The 24,224-nt window shown below is 52.5% G+C and overlaps 7 protein-coding genes across 7 annotated transcripts; 4 read left to right on the top strand and 3 right to left on the bottom strand.

Annotated features, from left to right (window-relative positions):
• Positions 1-1,246: 1,246 nt before the first annotated feature.
• Positions 1,247-6,385, top strand: ACET3X_003173 (uncharacterized protein). The gene is made up of 2 exons (XM_069448419.1): positions 1,247-1,962; positions 2,018-6,385. The coding sequence occupies exons 1-2, from the start codon at positions 1,491-1,493 to the stop codon at positions 6,028-6,030; spliced, it is 4,485 nt and encodes a 1,494-aa protein (XP_069309720.1). The 5' UTR covers positions 1,247-1,490; the 3' UTR covers positions 6,031-6,385.
• A 2,086-nt stretch (positions 6,386-8,471) lies between these two features.
• ACET3X_003172 (uncharacterized protein) lies at positions 8,472-9,899 on the bottom strand (the record flags this gene model as incomplete). Its single annotated transcript, XM_069448418.1, has 1 exon — positions 8,472-9,899. One exon carries the CDS (start codon positions 9,897-9,899, stop codon positions 8,472-8,474), a length of 1,428 nt encoding a protein of 475 aa, XP_069309719.1.
• Positions 9,900-11,316: 1,417 nt separating this feature from the next.
• ACET3X_003171 (uncharacterized protein) lies at positions 11,317-11,575 on the top strand (the record flags this gene model as incomplete). The annotated part of the gene is made up of 2 exons (XM_069448417.1): positions 11,317-11,496; positions 11,546-11,575. 2 exons carry the CDS (start codon positions 11,317-11,319, stop codon positions 11,573-11,575), a joined length of 210 nt encoding a protein of 69 aa, XP_069309718.1.
• Positions 11,576-12,602: 1,027 nt separating this feature from the next.
• Positions 12,603-18,075, top strand: ACET3X_003170 (uncharacterized protein; the record flags this gene model as incomplete). The annotated part of the gene is made up of 2 exons (XM_069448415.1): positions 12,603-13,325; positions 13,405-18,075. The coding sequence occupies 2 exons, from the start codon at positions 12,603-12,605 to the stop codon at positions 18,073-18,075; spliced, it is 5,394 nt and encodes a 1,797-aa protein (XP_069309717.1).
• Positions 18,076-18,250: 175 nt separating this feature from the next.
• ACET3X_003169 (uncharacterized protein) lies at positions 18,251-20,179 on the bottom strand (the record flags this gene model as incomplete). Its single annotated transcript, XM_069448414.1, has 1 exon — positions 18,251-20,179. The coding sequence occupies one exon, from the start codon at positions 20,177-20,179 to the stop codon at positions 18,251-18,253; it is 1,929 nt and encodes a 642-aa protein (XP_069309716.1).
• Positions 20,180-21,177: 998 nt separating this feature from the next.
• Positions 21,178-21,976, top strand: ACET3X_003168 (uncharacterized protein; the record flags this gene model as incomplete). Its single annotated transcript, XM_069448413.1, has 2 exons — positions 21,178-21,331; positions 21,384-21,976. The coding sequence occupies 2 exons, from the start codon at positions 21,178-21,180 to the stop codon at positions 21,974-21,976; spliced, it is 747 nt and encodes a 248-aa protein (XP_069309715.1).
• A 239-nt stretch (positions 21,977-22,215) lies between these two features.
• Positions 22,216-23,967, bottom strand: ACET3X_003167 (uncharacterized protein; the record flags this gene model as incomplete). The annotated part of the gene is made up of 4 exons (XM_069448412.1): positions 22,216-22,390; positions 22,437-23,447; positions 23,497-23,721; positions 23,771-23,967. The coding sequence occupies 4 exons, from the start codon at positions 23,965-23,967 to the stop codon at positions 22,216-22,218; spliced, it is 1,608 nt and encodes a 535-aa protein (XP_069309714.1).
• Between the last annotated feature and the right edge of the window lie 257 nt (positions 23,968-24,224).

Genomic DNA, 24,224 nt, shown 5'->3' with positions numbered 1-24,224 from the left:
CTCCGTGTGGGGAGGTAGCAAGGGCAACTATGGCGATAAGAGAAGACGACTGGCATGTCTATGTTATGCTTGTTAAGCAATGTCGTTATGCGATCAGCGCTCGTGTAGTAGCGGAAGGGATGCCATTGATGCGATAGTGCTGACCCGCGCTGGGACGTGCAACTACATATGCACAAGATAGGCGAGGACAGTGATTAAACGTTGCGATGGTGTGTTGGTACTCGAGAGTTTATTGGCACACCTTGGCAACCGGTGTCGATCTGGAAAGCAACAAGCGGTCTATGATTAGTCGTGCGGCTGAAGCGACGTGGTTCAAATGGGAAAAAGCGCGGGAGAGACAGATTAATTCTGGGCCAAGATAGGGTTGAGATGCATCGAAGATTCGTGAATGAGTCTAGAATGAGCGAGCATGAGTCGACAAAAGGGCGCCGTCGGGTTGCCGAAACAGAAGCCGCAGCGGGACACCGACGCCAAGACAGGGCTGAGCAAGGACGCAGAATGGCTCACGTGGGAATGATGGAATATGACTGTGTAGAACATGGTAGCACGGCTACAGCGATGACTCCTGTTGCGAACGGAGTGAACCACGACGCTGGAAAGGGCGCGGACGCAGGTGGTATCGGCCCGTTGGAGTGGAAGGTGCAACGGCGGAGTCGAGGAGTAGGGGCCAAGGCGCTGAATGCAGAACGCTTACAAACACGGTGTGGAGACATAGTGGAGCAAGAAAAGCAGGCAGAGCAATCGCGCCTAGCGGAATCCGGCTAACGCGACGACATTGTTCATGTTTGATCCTTCTCAACAACTGCGCGCGCCAGACATGGAGAGAGGTGGAGAGAGATGGAGCGAGGGACGCTCTGCGAGCCATGTTTGCAGTCTCTGCGCTCAAGGCTTCATTCAACGAGGTTACACCATGACGCCGGTAAGCGTGTAGGCGCTAGCGATCATTCCTGGCGCTGAGCCGCATGGCGTTGGTCCCGCGGTACCTTCTCATGTTTGCCCAGACATGTGAGCGTCATGCACGGCGGAATCGGATCGGACTGCATGCAAACAACTGACAGTGGCGTCGATCGTGGTGTCGCGGAGTGAGTAGATTGCGCAGTTTGATACACGACCATCTCCGTGCGAACAAGTCCGCTGAAGAATGATGGCACATGAAGCTTGCCTGTTGCAGACGAGCGCCCTGATAGCTGTGAAAATAAGAGATCTACCCTAGTCGCCGCCCGCACCATCGCTGCAGGATTGCGCCCTTGACTGCTTTCGGAACTAGCCTCTCTTATCTCCGAGTCGGCTACTATTTACTTATTTTAATTAGCCGTTGCGACATTCCTCGCCGTTGTTTTGCTGTTCGTTTGCTTTTTGTCGTCGGCATCTCTCGACTTTCTGTATAATTCGCTTCTTTTCCAGGCCTGCACAAGTGCGAGACACCGTCTCTGTCCGCCCCGGTTCGCAACCGTTCACTTCAAACGCAGGGTGCGCCCTGTACCGCAGCCATGGAGAACGCCAACCCCCAGCACACCCACACCCAAGAGTACACCCAAGGCACAACCTTTGAGGCAATTCACTCAAACCGCAATCACACTCAGCGCGACGACGCCAGCATCAGGACTGCATCCATCACCGACAGCACTGCGCGCAACTCGGCAAACAACGAAAAGGGCTACAGCAATGTCACGGGTGGCGTCGACATTCAACGTGCCGAGGCTGATTTTGCCCAACTGTCAAAAGAGCTCTCACGTGCTAGCAACCTTTCGCGCCGATTGAGTCGCGTACAGAGCAAGCAGAGTCGCAAAGACAATGCCCTCACAGACGTAGAAAAGGCCGCAGACGCGGGGTCTGAGTCTTCGGATGAGCCTTTCGACCTCGAAGCCACCCTGCGCGGTGGTAAGGATGAGGAAGAGGCAGCGGGCATCAAGTCGAAGCGCATTGGTGTTATATGGGACGGCCTCACCGTCAGCGGTATCGGTATGTCTACCCCACATCATGTGCTTTTGGATCGCGCGCGCTAACAGTCGCACAGGTGGTGTGAAAAACTACGTCAAGACCTTCCCAGACGCCTTTGTATCCTTCTTCAATGTCTTCGAAACCGCCGCCAACATCTTCGGCCTTGGCAAGAAGGGCAAGGAGTTTGACATTCTCAAGGACTTCAAGGGTGTCGTCAAGCCTGGCGAGATGGTGCTGGTCCTAGGAAAACCCGGAAGCGGATGCACGACGTTCCTCAAGGTCATCAGCAACCAGCGATACGGATACACAAAAGTAGACGGAAACGTCTTGTACGGTCCATTCGATGCAGACTTTTTCGAGAAGAGGTACCGAGGAGAGGCCGTATACTGCGAGGAAGACGAGAACCACCACCCTACCCTCACCGTCGGACAGACACTTGATTTCGCGCTAGAAACAAAGGTACCAGGAAAGCGCCCGGCCGGACTCTCCAGACAAGACTTCAAGGAGAAGGTCATTGACCTCATGCTCAAGATGTTCAACATCGAGCACACCCGCAACACCATTGTCGGCAACCCCTTCGTCCGTGGTGTCAGTGGAGGAGAGCGAAAGCGTGTTTCGATTGCCGAGACTATGATCACCGGTGCTTCCCTGATGAGCTGGGACAACTCGACAAGAGGATTGGACGCCTCGACTGCTGTCGACTATGCGCGTTCGCTTAGGGTGCTGACAAACATCTACAAGACCACAACTTTCGTGTCACTGTACCAGGCTTCCGAGAACATCTATAAGTGCTTCGACAAGGTCATGGTCATCGACAGTGGCCGACAAGTGTACTTTGGACCCGCTCAGGAAGCTCGTGCTTACTTCGAGGGCCTCGGCTTCATGGAGAAGCCCCGTCAAACCACCCCGGACTACCTCACTGGTTGCACAGATCCTTTTGAGCGCGAGTTCAAGCCCGGCATGAGCGAGAAGGATGTTCCGTCCACTCCTGAAGCCCTTGCTGAAGCTTTCAAGCAATCCGAGACCGCGGCTAGGCTCGATGCCGAGATGGTAGCCTACAAGTCACAGATGGAACAGGAGAAGCACGTCTACGATGATTTCCAGCTCGCCGTCAAGGAGTCAAAACGCCACGCGCCCCAGAAGTCTGTCTACTCGATTCCCTTCTATCTCCAGGTCTGGGCTCTGGCCAAGCGCCAATTCTTGCTCAAGTGGCAGGACAAGTTCGCCCTCGTTGTCTCTTGGATTACCTCCATCTCGATTGCTATCATCACCGGTACCGTCTGGCTCGACCTCCCTGATACCTCCGCAGGTGCTTTCACCCGTGGTGGTGTGCTCTTCATTGCTCTCCTCTTCAACGCGTTCCAGGCTTTCTCCGAATTGGCGTCAACCATGTTAGGCAGACCCATCATCAACAAACATCGCGCCTTCACGTTTCATCGACCGTCAGCTCTGTGGATAGCACAGATTGGTGTCGATCTACTATTTGCATCCGCGCAGATTCTAGTCTTCTCCATTATTGTGTACTTCATGACCAACTTGGTGCGAGACGCTGGAGCTTTCTTCACATTCGTCTTGGTCATCACCACTGCTTATCTGGCCATGACACTTTTCTTCCGAACGGTTGGGTGTCTTTGTCCAGATTTCGATGTTGCAATCCGTCTAGCTGCTACGATCATCACACTGTTCGTGCTCACTTCCGGTTATCTTATCCAGTGGCAGTCCGAGCAAGTCTGGCTTCGATGGATCTTCTACATCAACGCATTGGGATTGGGCTTCTCTGCTCTCATGATGAACGAGTTTAAGCGTCTGGATTTGACTTGTGCTGGCGCTTCTCTGGTTCCTTCTGGACCCGGCTACGACGACCTCAACGCCCAGGTCTGTACTCTGCCTGGTAGTGAAGCTGGTAACACCATCGTATCCGGTACCAACTACATCAAGACATCCTTCCAATGGGACCCTTCAGATCTTTGGATGCACTATGGTATCATGGTCGCCCTCATCGTCGGATTCCTTCTCGCCAACGCCTTCCTCGGAGAATTCGTCAAGTGGGGTGCGGGAGGACGTACCGTCACCTTCTTCGTCAAGGAGAACAAGGAACTCAAGGAATTGAATGCCAAGCTGCAAGAGAAGCGCGAAAAGCGTAACCGCAAGGAAGACAGCAGCGACAAGAACTCTGATCTCAACATTGCTTCCAAGGCTGTTCTCACTTGGGAGGATCTTTGCTACGACGTTCCTGTCCCTAGCGGAGAGCTCCGCCTGCTCAACAACATCTACGGATACGTCAAGCCTGGCCAACTGACAGCTCTCATGGGTGCTTCTGGTGCTGGAAAGACTACGCTTCTCGATGTGTTGGCCAACCGCAAGAACATTGGTGTCATCACTGGTGACAAGCTTGTCGATGGAAAGGTTCCCGGTATTGCTTTCCAGCGTGGAACTGCCTACGCCGAACAGCTTGACGTCCACGAGCCTGCTACAACGGTTCGCGAGGCGCTTCGCTTCTCTGCTGACTTGCGACAACCGTACGAAACTCCTCAGGCTGAGAAGTACGCCTACGTTGAGGAGGTCATCGCCTTGTTGGAAATGGAGGATATCGCAGACGCTATCATTGGTGATCCTGAAAGTGGGCTTGCTGTCGAACAACGCAAACGTGTTACTATTGGTGTCGAACTCGCGGCCAAGCCTGAGCTCTTGCTTTTCTTGGACGAGCCTACCTCTGGTCTCGACTCACAGAGCGCCTTCAACATCGTTCGCTTCCTTCGCAAACTTGCTGCCGCCGGTCAAGCCATCTTGTGCACAATCCATCAGCCCAACTCTGCTCTCTTTGAGAACTTTGATCGTCTGCTGCTCCTCCAGAGGGGTGGTCAATGTGTCTACTTTGGTGACATTGGCAAGGACGCCCATGTTCTCCTGGACTACTTCCATCGTCACGGTGCCGACTGCCCACCTGATGCCAACCCCGCTGAGTGGATGCTCGATGCTGTTGGTGCTGGTTCTGCCCCTCGTATCGGCGACAAGGACTGGGCTGATGTCTGGCGGGATTCTGAGGAATTTGCCGAGGTCAAGCGCCATATTATTCAGGTCAAGGAAGAACGCATGGCTGCCGTCGGGTCTGCCGAGCCGGTTGATCAACAGGAGTACGCTACACCACTGTCTTTCCAGATCAAACAGGTCATCAAACGCCAGAATCTTTCTTTCTGGCGTACTCCCAACTACGGCTTCACTCGTCTCTTCAACCACGTCATCATCGCTTTACTCACAGGTCTCATGTACCTCCAACTTGACGACTCTCGATCATCTCTGCAATACCGCGTCTTCATCATCTTCCAGGTCACCGTTTTGCCTGCCCTGATTCTCGCTCAAGTCGAACCCAAGTACGCCGTCCAACGTATGATCTCTTTCCGCGAGCAAATGTCCAAGGCCTACAAGACGTTCCCCTTTGCCCTGTCTATGGTTGTTGCCGAGATGCCATACAGCGTCCTCTGCGCTGTCTGCTTCTTCCTTCCGTTGTACTACATCCCTGGATTGCGCTCCGAAAGCTCCCGCGCCGGATACCAATTCTTCATTGTGCTCATCACAGAGGTCTTCTCCGTCACTTTGGCCCAGGCGATTGCTGCATTGACACCAACACCATTCATCGCTTCCTACGTTAACCCTTTTATCATCATCATCTTCGCCCTCTTCTGTGGTGTCACAATCCCCAAGCCCCAGATCCCCAAGTTCTGGCGCGTGTGGCTCTACGAGCTTAACCCGTTCACCCGCCTCATTGGTGGCATGGTTGTCACGGAACTCCACGACCTTTCTGTCCAATGTACATCCGGTGAGTTCAACCAGTTCAACGCCCCAGAGGGTCAGGACTGCGGATCGTACATGAGCGACTTTTTCTCCAGCGGTGCGCCTGGCTACCTCCTCGACAACGCCACCTCTGCCTGCAACTACTGCGCCTACAAGGTCGGCGACGAGTTTTACCAGCCGCTTGGATACGAGTTCGGCAACAGGTGGAGGGACCTGGGCATCTTTGCTGCGTTCATCGCTAGCAACTTGGTTATCCTCTTCGTTGCTGCCAAGTACCTCAACTTCAACCGCAGATAAGCCCCCTGCTTGGAGCTCGACATCTACATTATGCCATGGTCTTATGACAATCCCTTTCCTTGTGGGTACTTTATGACCCGCACTTTCAGCATGAGAGTGTACCACTCTGCTTGAGAGATGCAGTTCACGATCCCGCCGCGGCCTCGGCTGCATCGGCATTATCTACGCTTCTCATGGCACTACGTCTTTCTCGCGATAGCGCATCGTCTTGTTCAAAAGCATTCCCCATCATCATGTATTATAGATTTACATTTTGTATATCCTATTAGGCGGCGTTTGCTTTCTGCCAGCACCCGTCCTGCGAGGCATCTTCACATAGTACATACGTAATCCTAGTCTTTATTTCTACATCACCGCACATCCGTCGTTCAACATTTCGTGACTTGTGAACTATTGCTGTTGTTCTGCCACGCCATGGATCAATGTCCTTTGTTGTTGAAGTGTCGATGTCTGACGTTTCTGCTTCACGGCTGCTTATTCTAGAAACTCCCTTTGAGACATTGTTCTGCATTGTTTCCATGGCGGTTGCCTGTCTTCTAAACTCTTTCGTGTCTTGAACTGCCTGCTCTTTGCATCGTTGCAACTGACCATACCACTTCATCGACATTCTTTCTTACTAGTGCATCTGTCTGCAATCAACGTCTATCGTATTATGGCACCGGCGGCGCAATACCGCGAAAAGGTGCGTAATGTCACTATTACCATGCGCACGCAACTCCAGAGCGAGACTACGGCCCTGGAAGTCACCTTGCAAACCACTGACGACGCAGTGAAGGAGCCATTACCGTTCAAATCAACAGACTCGTACCGCAGTACCTCAACTTTCAAATGGCCGTCTGCCACACCCGACTTGCACGCCACTCGCTGCTTTCCGATTCCTCAAATTCAGGGTATCATACCTGGTGTACGGAATTCACTTCCTGTTGACGCCGCTTCACCGTCACTCCCACCTTCACTTTCGTCTTCGCATGACGTAGCCTCAACTACACCAATAATATTAGGAACGCCTACACCTCCATCACCCCGCCAGTCGAAATACCCCCGCATCTCGCCTCCGGGGTTTCTCTATCCAGAAGAGATTGTACCGCACACGGCGATGTCAGCGCGAAACTCGAATCCTTTACACTACCCAGATTCTGTTCCGCAAAATAAGAGCCCGTATCATTCGAGCGTCATGGGCCGGGTGGACTATGAACTTTCGTACCTACCCGTAGGTTACAAGATACTCTTGGTTGGTACGCTGGCTGTCATGGTACTAGGAGTCGCATGGACGTTGATGGTCTGGGCGGTGAATGCAAGAATGGAAATGAGAAGCGCAATGAACGAGGGCAAAGGAACGAGAAAGCGGAGAGTAAGGAGCAGGAGCATGGGAAAAGAGAGGAGGCCGATTGATAAAGTGAGCAAGTATGCGCATCGACATGGCGGCAGGAGTGAGATGCGCGCCGAGGCGGCAACAGACATGGACATGGACAACGACAGCGCCATCACATCAGCCGCCCAGATCCCATTCTCGTATCTAGGAAACAACGGGCATGTCGGTGAGAACATCGAAATGAAGTACAGACCCCGGCACAAGATACTTCAGCCCAACCGTCCACGAAGCCGGCAAATTCACACCGAAACTCGAGATCCTACACACACGTCCCACGGCCGCATATCCTCGTCACCATCACCAAGCTCACTATTTAATCGTCCATCTACACCAACAATCCGCGCTCCGCACTCACCAACTCCATCCGTCGCTCCATCACCAGAAAACCCTTTCCTGGACCCACCGCCCAACGGCCTCCTCCAGCCAGGTACCAGCAGCGAACTAGTAAAGCGCACGTCTCTAGAATGGAAGGCCGGACGAGCAGCCTTCTTCGCTCCCGAGACTGCATCTGTCACTCCAACCACAGGGTCGAGATCAGTATCTCCAGCGCCAAGTAGTACCAATGACCATGGCAGTGAGGCATTCGAGCTTGATGTGTCTGATATAGAAGCTTTGGAAGCGGGCACAGCGCCTCTTACCGGTCGGAGACACGTACAGTCTGAATCTAGCCCGTCGTCTACTGGAAGTGGTCTGATTAAGAAGAGCAAGAGTTGGATTGATGAAGGTGTAGAGCTTGTGGATGGCGCTGTTAGTGCCGTTGCTGCGCAGATAGGGAGGTGGACGGACGATGATGGGGGTGATGAGTCGTCGTTGCTGCCTTATGCAAGTCGGGGGAGAGGGAGGGGCGTGAGTGTCGCATAAGGAATGTGTCATGCAGTTAACAGATATATGATGAATGGCACAGTAAAGATGCTTGAACAGCTGAGAGAACGGTGTTCTGATGAAGATGGCGGGTTGAATTCAAGCCCTCGTGAACGCTGTGTCTCGGTGCAAATGGTATCATCCAAGCGAGCACCCTATCCTAAACGCCAGTAGCAATGCTCCGTATTGTTGTGTCCTAAATAATAGCTCAAATATCAAAGTCCTTGCGCAGAATCTCTTGGGCCTCCAGGTCCATTCCCTTTTGGATCATGTGCGCAGCGACGAGGTTGCCAACCTTGTTGACCAGTTGTTCTCGGAGGTCATCGAGATCGGGTGCATTGTATGTTCCCTGCTGCTGCTCTTGTTGTTTCTTCTCTCTCATGCTCTTGGGTACCAGTGCTGGGAAGGAGCCTACGAGCACTGCAAGGAGGATTTCGGCATCGTGTCTTGTGCTTTCGTCGGCGAGCTTTTTAGAGAGAAAGTCATCATTGTACATCTTAATGTTCGGTAAGATGAGCCCCCTTAGTGCGTCGCCGGCACCTAGGACCAAGAGCAGTGCTTGCAGTGCACCAAAGTGCGTCCCGACCGACTTGTCGGGGTCCATGAATTGCTTCAGGCAGGTGCGTGCAATCCGTGACTTGAGTCCCTGGTTCGACGACGCATGCTTCTTGCAGATGTCTTTGAGCAGATGCGCTGCAAGGGTTCGGAGGTAAAATGCGTCTTGAGTAGCGCGGTTGTGGTCGGGCATGGCCCCGTTGAGTGTTTCTGAGGAAGCGTTGGATGGCGCTGAGTTTGCGGGCCCTACTTTGCCGCCAATGCAGCAGGTTAGGATGGGTGGTACCATGTATGCGACGTATGGATCGAGGTAGATGGCCTGGTTTTTCAGCAAGGCCTCTGCAGCACGCATCATCTGAGTCAATATGAATAGGTTCTTCATGTTGTGTGTGACCTTTTCGGCTATGAAGCTGAGCAGGTATGTTGTCAACTGGTGGATGCCGGGCTCTGTCGAGATGGCGGCGAGCGCTGCATTCTGCCACTCAATGTTGGTCTCGTCGATGAGGGCGCCCGAGAGCTTGTTGAAGAGCTCCTGGGATTCTTTGGACAAGACGTGTTTGACGAGCGGCTTGACGTTGACGTTGTCGAGGCCATTGGCAGCGGCCAAGTGTGGATTTGCGTTGGGGCCCTTGGGCAGGAGGTCGCCAGTATTCGTGTTTGGGTTCTGGGGTATGGAGGGCTGGACACCTTCGACGGCGAGCCAGTGTGCGGTGAAGGTGATTTCTCGTGGCACCTTTGGCAGCGGGGCGTTGATGAGCTTCTCGAAATCGACCTCCTCGTCCTCGACATAGTACAAAGGCTGGCCAGGCCCCAGCGAAGCCTCGCCGAAGCGCAGCGGGCGGGTAGATTCGTAGCCGTAGAGGGGCTCCACATTGAGCACCTTGAGGGCATTGGATATGTCCTGTGTGCTCAGTGTTGTCCGCTTCCCGTGTCGCATAAACTTGAGCGCCTCCTCCAGCACCTGGGCCAACCGGAAGTCGACGTCGCGTGCCAGCTCCTCTACCACATTGTCGGCGAGTGAGGCGATGCCCACAGATTCGGCCACGTCGCGCACATTGTCGGGGTTCCAGACCGAAGACATGTTGGCGGGGCGCGGTGCAATGTGCAATGTGCGAGGTGTGAGGTGTGAGGTTGAGCCGGTGGGGCTGTCGGAATGCAGGCGCGCTGGGTCTAATGAAGCGGAAGGGGTCAGGGAGGCGGATGGGAGGGCGGCGACGAGGGTATCACCAGGCGGGTGACGCAGAGACGGACGTTGTGATTGCTAGCCCTACGACCCAGTAAAGCACATTCCGGACGCGCGCATGCGAAGTAAGGGCTGGGCGGTGCCGCGGAGTTTCAGCAACGGTCGCCTTGGAAGCGGGCGTATTGCGACAGGCGTATGTGTTCAAGGGAAGGGGAGGATTGGCGCAGAGTGAGCTCAAGTCTACCACAAAGGAAGTCGCGATGCTCCACGGCTCGCGTTGGCCTTGGCGCGCGCCATCGTGTCCGAGCGCGCCTGCCCCGTCGTCACCCTCACCACCTGGACCTGGACCTGGACCACTTCACACGCTTCCGAGCCTGGCCGTCTTTCGCACCGATAGACGACTCCCCCGCCCAAGCTGCATCTATCCACGTTGATACGCCTTTACCAGCACTGAACAGTGAGGCCATGTTGACTGGCCAGCCGTTTGCTTCACTCGAGAAAATAGACAAACATGGCCATCTCGTCACCTGCTGATCGCTTCCAAGTTCAAGCACGGGAAAGCACGCAGCTCTACTAATCAAACTCAACTTTGTGGCAGCTGAAATGCGAGGCGTCTAGTCAGGCCTTCGATCGAATGGAAGCACTCGCGTATCGATGTTGCCATCATGGCCCGTAGACCGCCATTTCAAAATGTCACTTCTGGAGGGAAAGCAATCTCCCCAGGCACCTTGCACAACAACTCGTGCGGCTGCGGATCCTCTTCCCCGACGCCTGATGGACCGCAAGCAGTACTCAACCCTGTCTTCCCTTGTCACACAATCAGTCGACTGTCGCTCGCCGTGCTCTCACCCGTCGACACGTTGTTTACCGCTGTTCAAAATGTAATCTTCCACACTCCGTTCCGGCCTTCTCCTGCTCGGGAAAGGCACTCATTTCGCCGCTTGTACTCCCAGTCTACCAAACCAGCATCTCAGTCCACCATGGTAGTTTAGACTTAATCCTTCCTGACGCCACCCGTCTATCCGCGCGGACGGGCCGCTGCGATTCTGATTGTCTTTTGCCTGGCTCTTTGGGTCTGCCAGCTAGACACCCGCCCCTGTAAGCCACTAGACGAGTCCTTGTGGTGTTCAATTGGGAGCGTAGCAAAACCTTGCCCTAGACTATTTAATGTCGACACTGCGTTAGTGTTTTGTCCTTCACAAAAATCTTCACTCTCTCAGCAAGATAGTTTCTGGACTACCATATCTCAAGCCTCACTCTGACTTCTACCATACTCGTACTTTTCAACCATCTTCCAAATCACCAAACGGCCACCATGGGCATCACGATGGGTTCCTCAATGGACAACGTCTTTGAGCTCGTCAATGCACACTCTGTCCATGTCCTACCAAGCTCATCCATGTCCGTACCGCCGCAAGACCGCTCGAGAGATGACCCGCCTTCTCCTCCCCCTCAGCCACCGCCTAGTCCAGCGCACTGGAATCGTCTCGTCTCGGTAAGCTAGACTGTAGAAACATACTAGATGTAGCTAATCACCTGCCAAGCTCGAGTTCCTTGCTCCACTAGATATCTGAACTCTGGGGTAGTGGGGTACTCCTGGTGAGCACAAAACTCTCAGCCGACTCCAGCAGCGTCTGACCTTACTTGAACAGAAGCAAGACTTGCTTTTACCTGTACAGCACCCACCATGCCACGTTGGATCGGCACGATTTCGGCTTCTCTTCTTTTAGTATTCTGGTCTTGCATACCCGTGTGTTCAGTCGAGCACTTGTCTTCACACGCAATGGGCTCCGAAGCAAACAAGGTGTCGTGACTTCTTTTGAGTGTATGTTAGTCAGTCTACGCAGGCTCATGGAGGCGGTCGGATACTCCTTGCAGGCTGCTGCATATCTTGACACAGTGTGCGTTTATAGGCGCAAACTTTGTTACTTGTATTGCCATTGCAGGAGCAGGCACAGTCCTCACGAATATGTTTTCTTCGACGCAAAAGTCACACCATTTTCAAAACGGATTTGTTTTTCTGCACACAGCTGTGATGTACCACTTGCCTTTGTGTTGGAACGAAACTGCAGAGACTTTGACGCAGCGCGTTGCAGCTGAGATTTAACGGACGACTACACGAGTATATTCAGGCTCCACCTAATCTACCGTCGAAATCTAGGTTTCAATAGCAATATCCGCGGGCCATTGACGCTCGTGCTACCTTTCCAGCTCGCTTACCCCATTAGCGCGCACTAGTCGCGTCAGGCTTTTCGGCTTTTCCAGATCCGCAGAAGCCAGGCCTCTGTCCCCACTCCCTTCCAATCGACACTACGTACATTTACAATCAACGTACGTGTTTACATGCAACAAGTTACCAGTTTTACGTCTATTCCACCTGGCTGTGTTAGACTCTTACCGAGGCACAAGAAGACCTAGTCATTCGGGCTAAACTGCGAAGCTGTTCCGGGACTTGGCACAGGATCGACAGTCCCACTATCCGCCACCAGCGGCTATCCACTTGCACGCACCTGCCACTATCTAGACGATTGAGGGGACAAACATTCTTTCACCACTCTTCTGACCACCGCTCACCCTTCACCCTCTTGCAGACCACCCAGCATGGCTGCCAACAACCAGGGTACCGAGGCGCAGGTCCTCCAATGGTACTCAAATCTCTACAGCCGCCGGGTCGACCTGGTTGGCGACTTTGCAGGTAGTGAGCGGTTTCTCGTACACGGCGAATCACTGCTGCTTCAGTGTTTTAGCGACCCACATATCGACTTCGATCCTGGATATCAATTATTGCACGCCTCATATGTGGTTGAGAGGTTCCTACAGGGCCTCGTATCTCGAGCCTGCAACTTTCATATTGCTTTCTTCGACGAACATCAGGATCTTTGCGTACCCCAGGATGCCTCACCGGAGATTAGCGAAAAATACCTGCTCGCACGAGCAGCCATCATTCGCCATCTCAAGGTCAACCTACCAGACGTTGTCCCAGAGATTGAGATCAATACCTTTCCATCAATATCCTCAGATGCGTTTGCCGAGTACCTACGGGCTACAGACATTTATTTCGTCTTGTGTCATGATGGAGCCTCGTTCGTCGATATCCGTAAGAGGTTGATCCAACACAAGGATCTCGACTCCTTCCAAGGCGAGGATAGCAGTAAGCAGGAGCGGCAACAAGAGTACAAGACGTCTTTCCGCACATTCATATATAGCATGATGCAGCGGGGATACAGCGCCGCACTGGTAAATGGACTGGAGTGGGCCGACACAAAGGTCATCACAACTGTTCTCGAGCATGCTCGTTCGATGACGCTTGATGTCTCATCAGCTGTATGTAGCTTGCAGCACTATCAGCATTCTCCGGGTAGTGCCGCCTCTGCCTTGCTTCTTTGCTAATCATTTCATCTAGGAACCTCATACAAACAAGCGATTGACTGACGTCGTCGATCTATCGCATATGCGCGGCTTTTTGCAGACTATCAGGACGTCTTGCGATCGACTTCTGACTGAGCGCGAATACCTGACGGTATTAGTAGCTTCGAAGCTGGCAGCTTCCAACGCCAACCTCTCCTCTGTGTTGCTGCAACATACCGCATTACTCTCAGAGCTTCCTCTGTCTGATCGCGTCATCAAGCATGGTGACATCCCGGATGAAGTCAGATCTTTCATCTTGAATTTCTGTTATGAGGCACGCAAGTTCATTGGTAGTCCGGCATGGGCAGAGGCATTCAAAGGTCACCCTGATTGCGATCTTGCAGATCTCATTGATGGACGGCTTCTCGCATCATGTGCCCGCAACCCAAAAACGGAGCACAGCGAACACCTGCAGATTCTAATCAAGGCTACAGCAGCTTTGGATGCTCCTGATATTCCGTCTCAGCCACAAGCTTCTTCAGCAGCGAGTGAAGACTCTACTGCAGCCAACGATGCTGATGAGGAGACTTCTGCGTACAAGGTTCTACCTTTCTCGAACAGTGTTTTCGACCCACATCTGTCCCCTATCAAACTAGAGGTATCAAAGTCGGGGGGCAAGCCAGATACCACTACTGCCAACATTTTCCACGAAGCCACACATTGGCACAACCAAAGGTCACTGAACCAAAAAGCAAAGGTTGTCGTCGAAAAAGACCCCAAGATAGCGAAGAAGGCTCTGCGGCGAAACCAGTTCTTTATGGCTGAGATGACGTCGTACGCCGCCAGTCTAACGAATGCCGTTGGTAAAGTACTGGACCCAGAGACCATCACGCTCGGCGACAAGTCGAAAGCAGGCCAGGCAAAATCCATGACACCAACCCAGACCACCGAGAACAAGCGGCCGAAGCAAGTGTCAAGACAGAGCACCAAGAACATCAACGCATCGAAAGAGGCCATGCTTGCCAACATTGCCGCCAGCTCCAAGCGCAAAGACGAGGAGAATGCGAAGCAATGGTATCAAGCCTGGACAGTGTCGTGCGCAGGCCTGGAGAAGCAAGTCGACCTCGCTTCAAGATACAACAAAGCCAGGCAGTATCTGGCCGACCGCAATGAGGCTCAACGCCAAGTCATTGGACCTGATGTTCGCATGTACATGCTGAACGTACTCCTGGAAATGTGGGTACGTTTCTGTCGCGACGATGCCAAAGAGAAGGGCCTTTACGTCGCTGCACTTTTGTTCGACACTGCGCGGACTCTTTGCAACTATGCGACTGTCACCAAGACGATTGCAAAGTGTCTCACCATAACAGTGGAGCGTCTGAAGCTACCAAAACTGCAAATTCCAGCAGAGCAAGGCGACCGGAAATTGCCTTTCAAGTTTGCGCTGGACGAGACTGTCGTGTCGAACCTAGCCTTGACCCTTTCACCAGAGGAGTTCCAACTTCTTCATTGCGGACCGTACTTCGACCGTACTATCGATTCGGCACCAGACTCCCGTGTACCCTTCGAGCCAGATGCGTGGCAGCGACGTGTGCTAGACGAGATTGATGCACGCCGCAGTCTGCTCGTTATCGCGCCGACGTCAGCGGGTAAGACATTCATCTCGTTCTACGCCATGAAACAAGTCTTGGAAGCGAACAACGACGACGTTCTTGTATATGTTGCTCCCACTAAAGCTCTGGTCAACCAAATCGCCGCTGAGATTCAGGCACGGTTCTCAAAGAACTACAAGTACAGTCAATCTGTATGGGGCATTCACACCCGAGACTACAGGATCAACAACCCCACTGGATGTCAAATTCTCGTGACAGTTCCCCACATCTTGCAGATCATGTTGCTGGCTCCTAGTAACGCGAAGAGTTGGTCCGAGAGAGTCAAGTGGATTATCTTCGACGAAGTCCACTGTATTGGTCAAGCCGAAGACGGTTTGATCTGGGAGCAACTGCTTCTCATGGCTCCTTGCCCTATCATCGCCCTCTCTGCTACTATCGGCAATGCAGAGTCTTTCAACGACTGGCTGTCAGCTACCCAAAAAGCTGCTGGCAACGAGTTGGTGATGGTGCAACATCCGCATAGGTATTCTGATCTTCGGAAGTTCGTGTACACCCCGCCCCCCAAACGCAGTGCAGCCAGTTACCTGCCACTTCCGAGCAACCGTTCATTTGCACAGCTTGGGTTGGACGAGCACAAGGACTTCGCCTTCCTTCATCCTGTAGCCAGTTTGATCAACCGCACTCGCGGACTGCCCAGCGATCTGTCCCTCGAAGCACGAGACTGCCTTACGCTATGGCAGAGTATGACTAAATTCCAGACAGCCGAATACCCGGTCGACAAGTCTCTGGATCCCTCCTCAATCCTGCCAACAGTTATTAAGAAGGCAGACATAATCAACTGGCAGTCTGGCCTCAAAAAGCTTCTGACTGCTTGGATGGCGGACGACAAGTCGCCTTTCGCTGAAGTCCGCAAGGATCTCAGCAAGTCATTGGCTGGCTTTCAAGAGCAACAAATGAGCGAGGATGCCACAGAAGATGGCGTGGATAACGAGGGGCAACTGGATGAACTGGGCATGGAGATTAATCACGACATCTCCAGCATACTTCCTCTATTAGCTGATCTACAACAGCAAGATGCACTTCCAGGTATCATCTTCAACTATGATCGCGCAATCTGCGAGAAGATGTGCCAAACGCTCATGAAGCAACTCGTGGATGCTGAAGTCGCCTGGAAGGAGACAAGCCCGAAATGGAAGATCAAGTTGCAACAGTGGGAGGACTGGAAGAAGGAGGTCGCGAGACGAGAGAAGCAAGGTCTTCGTGGAGACGCCTCCAAGGGCATGACCAAGCAGGATCAGATGAAAGAGGCCGCCAACGTCGAAGTCAGCGCCTTTGCTTCATTCGATCCAAACAAACCTCTCGATGGATTTCACTTTGCAGACCACAAGAAGTTGTCGCAAGAAGAGTTTGCTGTACACGCGAAAGAGCTACGCTATCGCGGGGTTGAAGAGTGGCTTATCGACGGTCTCATGCGCGGTATCGGTGTCCATCATGCTGGTATGAACCGAAAGTACAGGTACTGCGTTGAGATGCTCTTCCGAAAGGGATATTTGCGTGTCGTGATTGCGACTGGTACACTTGCTCTCGGTATCAACATGCCATGTAAGACTGTGGTCTTTTCGGGAGACTCGGTCTTCTTAACCGCACTAAACTTCCGTCAGGCCGCTGGTCGTGCCGGTCGTCGAGGCTTCGACATGCTGGGAAATGTCGTCTTCCATGGAGTGTCTTTGAGCAAGATACATAAACTCATCAGCTCCCGACTTCCTGACCTCAACGGACACTTCCCCATCACGACAACTCTGGTGCTACGTCTGTTTACACTGCTGAACTCGTCCGAGAATGCGCCGTTTGCCGTCCGATGCGTCAATTCCTTGCTCTCACAGCCAAGACTCTACCTTGGCGGAGAAGACGCGAAGATGACAGTCCTACACCATCTGCGCTTCTCGATTGAATATCTTCGGAGACAACACCTTCTGGACGCCCAGGGTGTGCCTCTAAACTTTGCAGGTGCTGTGTCGCATCTCTACTTCACAGAAAACTCATCGTTTGCCTTCCACGCGCTGCTCAAGGACGGATACTTCCACGAGCTCTGCGCCAAGATCGATACAAACAAGGAGACAGTCTTGCGTGAACTCATGCTCACAATGTCGCACCTTTTCGGTCGGCGTCATTGTCGACAGGCTGATGAAGAGTACGTACGCGAGGTAGTCAAGAAGAGCCCCTCGCTTGTGTTTCTACCTTCGATGCCAGAGCACGCCGCGAACGTATTGCGCCGTCACAACAAGACTACACTCGACATCTTCACAGCTTACGTGCGCACTTTCGTCGACCAGCATGTTCAGGAGCCGGACAACACTCTGCCATTGACAGATGTCACAGTTGGTGGTGATGTCTCGGAGAAGGCTCGGAACCAGAACGTGAAGGCTCGTTCTACGTTCGTTGCCCTTTCAGGGTACGACGACAAGTTTGAGTCCATCCACGACCTGTGCAGTACTAGCCGTGCTGGTGTGTTCCTTGAAGAAGCCGTCGTACCTCACGTCGGTCTCTACCCTGAAGACTCCGATCTACCGCTGAATGCTTATCTGTATGATTTCTTCCAGCACGGTGACGTCAACGCTCTTATCACAGCCAACAAGATTCGTCGTGGAGATGTATGGTTCGTCTTGAACGATCTGAGTATGACGCTCGCTACTATTACTACGAGCTTGTCGAGCTTCTTGGGTCTTGCAACAGAGTCTGATCTCGACTTCATCGACGTCCGAGGTGGTGGAGACGACGAGGAAGAGAACCGTGAAGACAAGATGCTACCAAGCGACACTGCGACAGAGGCCAGCGCAGCCACGACCGCTTCGTCAGGCAAGGGTGCCGTTAAGCAGGAGTTGACGATCCAGCCTAAGAAGAAGCTCAAGAAGAAGGTCGAAGAGTCATGGGAGGACGAGATGGGCAGCTCCTCCAGCGAATCTGAAGTCGAGGAGAGCTGGGATGCTGAGGACGATGACGAGAAGAATGAGCCGCCGGCTTGGGAGGAAGGCGAGGGCTTGTTGAACGTACTGAAGGCGTTCAAAGCTCTCAAGGAAGAATTTGATACCAAGTTCAGGGCTATGTGGGCCTAAGCTGACTAGATCATTGTATCCGTTCCGTTCTAGCCAACACTCTAGCCAATACCGTTCTTACCAAAATAGACGTTGGAGTAGAATATCCACCAAAAGTACCATCTTGCCAGTTCGTCGCGAAGCTCTGTCTCATTGTACCATCTCGTTGCATTCCATTGTGATAACCAACAACCTCTCATGGTGGCCGAGGTGGCACAAACTTGACAACATTCTTCAGCAAATCCATACCCGTGTTCTTGCAAGCCAAAATAAATGCATCTATCCCTGGAATACGTTTCAAATCGTCTTGCGTCTGCGGTCTTGCTTTAACAATCAAGTCTAGTGTGCGCTCCGATACAATAGGCGGGGCGGTAGCAGGTCTTGCAGGCAGCCTTCGCGTTACCAGTTTACTTAAAGCCAGGAGCTTTGAACGAGCGATACGTGAGCCAGGAGACAGTGGTGCACTTTGCTTCGGAGACGATTGCGCTGAGCTCGCAAGAGACAGGGCATGATCTAACGACGGTTGCTGTGTTAGAACTGCTCTCGACTTCAACGGATTTCGCAACGGCTGAGGAGTTTGTTCCATATCGTTTTTCACTGGACTCTCGGCGCGTTTGCGTTTGGTGCCGGAGCTTATGCGCTGCCGGCTTGGACTGCCAAAGTCAAGAGAGGGAAGTGAATCGTCCGAATCATAGGGGGATGCTCTTCCGTTGAGATTTTCCTTGTTCTTATCCACATCCACCTCGAGTTTTGTTTCCGCCATGCCAAAAGATAGGCCCGTGTGTAATTGGGGAGTTTTGGAAGATGCAATGTCGAAAGCTGGAGAAGAGTCTGAAGAGCTATCGACCGTGCCCTGTTGTCGTGTATTTGAATGATGAGGTGTGTGTTGTAGCTTGGTATCAGATTTGGTCGGTTCCGCGGCTTTTGCTGGTTGTTCGGTACCGTTTGTAGCTTGAAAAAGTGTAATGACCTCAAGCCATTCGTCGCCGAACTTGGCCTGCTGGATTTTCCCAATCCCCTTCACTGCAAGCAAGGCCTTGGTATCGCAAGGCTGCGCACGCGCAATTGATTCAAGCAAGGTATCCGATATGACGCTTGATGGCTGTATCTTTCTGGTTTCGGCCAGAGACGCTCGACGAGTAGCTAGTGCTTCGTATAGTGCTTGACAGAGGTCATCGAGTGGCTGCGAACTGTTCTTTACGTTCTGTACCTTGGTCGGCGCTTTGGGCTTCGCCTCTGACGTTCCGCTCTTCGTCACCCCAAAATTCGTTCTTGCTACGCCACTCTTCGCAGGCTTGACCCCGAAGAAGGCTTCTGACGTAATAGTAGTACCGTCTCCGACATCCAATATTATCGGATCGTCTCTTGACGCCTTGCCGCCGCGTGTATATTTCTCCGCATGGATTGGTAATGGTGGCGTAGGTCTCATGGCAAGCCTCTTCGCATTCATACACTTATAGAGCATGAAACCCGCATATGCATCGCTAGCCGCGTAGTCGATCTGATCTCTCGACAATGGTTTGCTCCAATTGCTCGTACGCACATCGCCCTTGTACAGGGGCAGACCGAGCTGCTCTTCAACTTGGTGCGCCAAGCTCACGAGCTTGAGAGAGACCAACTCCGGCTTCCAAGGACCAAACTTCACAAGACGGTATAGGTGGCTAGCTTCGACAGCGCCTTTAGGTTTGAGTCCAAAGAAGCGGCTCAATCTTGAAAAGTCCGCATTCAGTACACTAACCCCTACTTTTCCAATCTTAGGGTCCTCGAGAATGCGTTTCAGCGTGGGCGCAATAATCTCTTCACTCGTCTTCCCTGGGTGCAACCCGATATGGAATAGCGCGATTTTGTCCTCGGAAGCAATTTGAATCAATCCAATCTTATTCTGTAAGCCGTCTCTTGCCCAATCGTCCCACGGCCACTCCATATCGAATCCAATGACTGGCTCATCGAGGAATTGCTTGGCATAGATTTCGGATTGCGCTTTGGTCTTGCTGTATAGGATCTCGACTTCTTTGTCTCCAGGACCTCGGTAGAGGCGGTGACTCCACCATGGTTTGGGTGCAGCTTGAGCAGATGAGAAGCCATATGCCTGGAGTGACGAGGCTTTGGGCTTCTGTAGTTGCATGCGATACGAGAGTGGCCAATGCGCCTTCTGTGTTTGGACAGTGGCATTGTCAGTCGCAACAGCATTGGTGGAGGTTGCCATTGAAGACAGGTACTTCCAATAGAGATGCCGTCCAGACCCGAAGCGTCGATGAGCGGTGGTTGGAGGCATGAGATGGTTGACCGCGGGCATCCATGCAATGTGGCAATCGGCGCTGGTGAGCTGAAGCACAGACCGTCGCTCACGCGTGTTCACGTGTGGCGTTTCTAGCGTGTTTTGCCAGCCCCCTCGCCTTGTGCGACGTGAGGCTGCTCTTTCTCCACCCCCCAGTGCTACGTCACATGCTGTCTGGGATTGCCGTTGTGATCCACTGAATTTGAGAGGCGACACCTTGGCGAGACGCTGACAGCTCTGCGGAAGAATCTTACCGTGGCACCACCACCGATATTCTATCCGTGATTCGACGCGCGATCCAAGGCTCAGATTCCTCTCACGACCTGCAGTCTTGGTCGCGATTCGCTACGATTTTGGACAGTACTCCCACAAGGGGCCATTCGGACGCGCTTCGGAGACCCGACGACAATCAGAGAAGAGAAGCCATGAGCACATGGTTTATCTATGTTGAACAGCCTAGAAGCGTTCCTGCTGCTACCCTGGTTGCCTGTAGGTGCAATATCCACACAGGTATCTGAGTGCTCAACCAAAACGCACGATCCTGGTGCGGCTTTAGGCATTGTGGACATGGTTGTTGCCAAGCTGTGACAGCTGAGCTCTCACGCAGTACCCGTTTCATGCGCATGTGGAACACCCTACGTAAGCACGATATCTACTACCAGTGCTAAGTGGACTGCGACAGACTATGCCACGGCTTCAGTAACTACGCCTTGAAGCCGCGTACTTCAATCAATATAGTATATGTAGGCTCATAGTCTCACTTCGGCCCGCTTCAACTATCCACTGTTATCCCATTCTGTATTCATACCTCTTCAAGTATTCATTTGCAAACAACAGTCACCGTCATGTATTTCTCCACATCAGTACTCGTAGCCGGATTGGTCAGTCTTGCGCAGGCGCAGGTCCCATCCGGCTTTACGCCTGAGGCCGCCACCAGACTTGAAGTCATCTTCAACTCAACCATGGTCAACACGGCAGGACAGCAATTGGCGAAAGCTGGTAAGTTTTAAGCTGCGCTCATGAGTCCAGTCATCACTGCTGATCTGTTTAGCTGTCGCGACACAACCACAACTTGCATTATCTAGCGCTATGGCCGACGCAAGCCAAACCTACATGTTTGTAATGCTCGATCTTGACGTGCCACCAGCGAACGGGAGCACAGAGCGCCGCGTGTTATTACACTGCATGAATACCGGGTTCAAGGCGACGAAGCAACAACTCATGGGCGCTGCCACTCTGCTCGCATCATCCGAAACAGGCCCAGCAGCGTATATCCCTCCAGGTCCTCCGGCGACTGATACAGTCGCGCATCGATATGTAGAGCTGCTCTTCGAGCAACCCGCCGGTCTCAATATTCAGGCGTCGGCATTCGCTGGAGTACAAGATCGGATAGGTTTCGACATCGAGTCGTTCATGTCGCAGAACGACATGAGCGCGCCGCTTGCAGCAAACTTCTTTCGTGTAGATGGAAGGATAGCTGCAACTGTTAGTGGAACTGCAGCAGCAGCAGGTACGTCGGGCACTGGTGCTATACCAACGGGCACACCAGAGCCTTTCACTGGTGCAGCTGGCGAAATTAGTGTATCGTACAGGACAGCTGGTCTGCTTAGTGGCATAGCTCTCTTCGCGCTGCTAGTGCTGTAGATGGCCATGCTTTAAATTTAACGACTATTACGATTGATGAACCAAATCCAAACCAGAGGATCAGGTGTATTCATGAAGTGATGGTATCGAGCCTATGGCTACACTTCAGCACCTTCGTTGTCACCATCATGCGCGAAACCCAAAATGCACCGGGGTTCAATGTGGGCGACTGCAACGTATATGATCATATTATTAAGCTTCTTACATGATAAGTGAAGCGCATAGGCAGATATTTGACTCTAGCTCACTGCCCTGTCGGCGTTCACAATATTGTAGTACTTATTACTGCTTTTGATGCGCAGACGCTTACCGTACTTGATCATGACAAGAAATACTGCGGATGCAGCCATGCCGACGAAAGCTGCAGAGATGAAGCAGTTCTGATAGCCCAGGTTTGTCAGCCACGGAGTAATACTGTCTGTCATTAGCTTCAGGTCTTCAAACGCGTTGGACAACTTACCCGTAGCTTATGGCGAAGGACATGGTGTTGCGAATCAAGAGAACTGTCACGATCGCATCGCCACTGATATCGTGATAGCTATCGATCATGTAGTTTACACTGATTGTGACGCCAACAGAGGAAGTGAATGCTACACATCCCATGGCAAAGATGAGTCCGAACCAGTGTACGCCATGCGCAGCACCAACGCCCCAGAGTATCAAGAATGCCGGAACCATCACTAGGCACACTGCGAAAGGCCATAGACGGTGCTCCGCTTCCATGACACCATTGTTTCGACGCGCGAGTTTGATCGTCAGCCAGTCGCTGAAGCGTCCGGAGAACAGCGCTCCGAAAATGACTCCGATGCAACAAGACACATAGCTGAGACCGACCATGGAGGGCCTAAAGTTGTAGCCTGGACCACTAAGAATGATGGATGCAGTTGCGTTCAAGACGTTGAACCAAATGAGGTAGGAACCATAGCTGAAACCTGAGTAGAAGATGACAGGCCAGCTAAGGTATATCAGACTACGCTTTGCGCGCTCGAAGACGTTCGCTCCTGGAGATGTCTGCCACAGAGATAGCTTTTGAGCAAAAGTCTTGGTTGACACTCGCATGTCATCGCTGACAGTGGATGGCGAAGTCGTTACATCGGCTTTCTCCTGGTCCGCTACCTTGGATGGTTCCGTCTGTGGAGAGTCGCTCGTGATAGCTATCCCCTCGATCTTGCGCGTATAGTTTGTCTCTTCCATGCAGAGAAACAAGATGACTAACGTTACAGCAAGGAAGATTGCCGGCCAGTAAAAGACCCATTGCCAGCCTTGACCTTCCGCGATGAAGCCGGAGATGATAGGGGCGAAGTAGTTGCTCCCTGCCAGGGAGAAGGCGTAGAAGCCCATGTATTTTCCCCGCTGGTGAGTAAAGTACACGTCGGTCACTGAGATCTCGGGAAGAGCCTCTACTGGTGCGACAAAGAATCCCATGACGATGCATCTGGCTATCCATTCGCCATTGCTTTTGACATACGCACTATGGAGGTCAGCTTATGGATACGTTTTTGCACGTACATAAAACATACCTCCAGATACTGCATCCAATGGCTCCAATGACTGATACCAGGAACGTAAGACGTTTTCCATATCGTAGCGCGAAAGGTTGCCAAAAGAGTAATCCCCAACCAAGAAAAAGGAACATGTATCCAGTCCCTTCGTTTAGAGTTGAGACGGATACGCCTGATGCTTCGGACAATGGGACCAAGACCGAATAGACGGTTGACACCGCAATACCTGTCATCCACGTATACCTTCTCACCGGATCAGCCCTATCTTTAATAAGTAACAGTGAACACTCACAAATTGGTACATAACGACGATGTGAGTTTGCGGCGTGGAGACCAGTTGAGCGGATCATCAGGGTCGCTAGAGGGCGCCGGATCGAGGATGATGTCTCCATTGCCAGCATGACGTGCTTGCATACTATGGTCCAGGTCGACCAAATGCACGGTACCTGGCACAGAAGCCAGTCCGGTCGAACTTGCCATGACTGTCATCGCGGTGACTACGTGCTGAATTCTGATGACCGATAGGAATATGTTACGAATAGCGAACTCCCAGAAACGGATGGCTCAAAAGCAGAGTACAAGAGTGGGGTGCCGTGCATATAGACCCAGTAGCGGTAAGCTTGCCTACCCTGCGTCACACCAACTCGAAGTTCGTCGTAGAACCCACATATTTCTTATCATCATATGTGCCGTCCCCAGCTCATTCAACTCTAGGTTTTTGATAGCAAGCCATAGAGATGGCCACT

Source organism: Alternaria dauci, chromosome 2 (assembly GCF_042100115.1).
Source record: "Alternaria dauci strain A2016 chromosome 2, whole genome shotgun sequence".
In the NCBI taxonomy this organism is placed as follows: Eukaryota; Fungi; Ascomycota; class Dothideomycetes; order Pleosporales; family Pleosporaceae; genus Alternaria; species Alternaria dauci.
The sequence above is the reverse complement of the archived record's forward strand: the minus strand, read 5'-3'. Positions and strand labels throughout refer to the sequence as shown.

Excerpts from the sequence above, each read along its gene's own strand:
- ACET3X_003173 (XM_069448419.1), top strand. The coding sequence starts at position 1,491 with ATGGAGAACGCCAACCCCCAGCACACCCACACCCAAGAGTACACCCAA. Across the intron at positions 1,963-2,017 it reads CCTCACCGTCAGCGGTATCG|GTGGTGTGAAAAACTACGTC; the intron begins GTATGTCTACCC and ends ACAGTCGCACAG.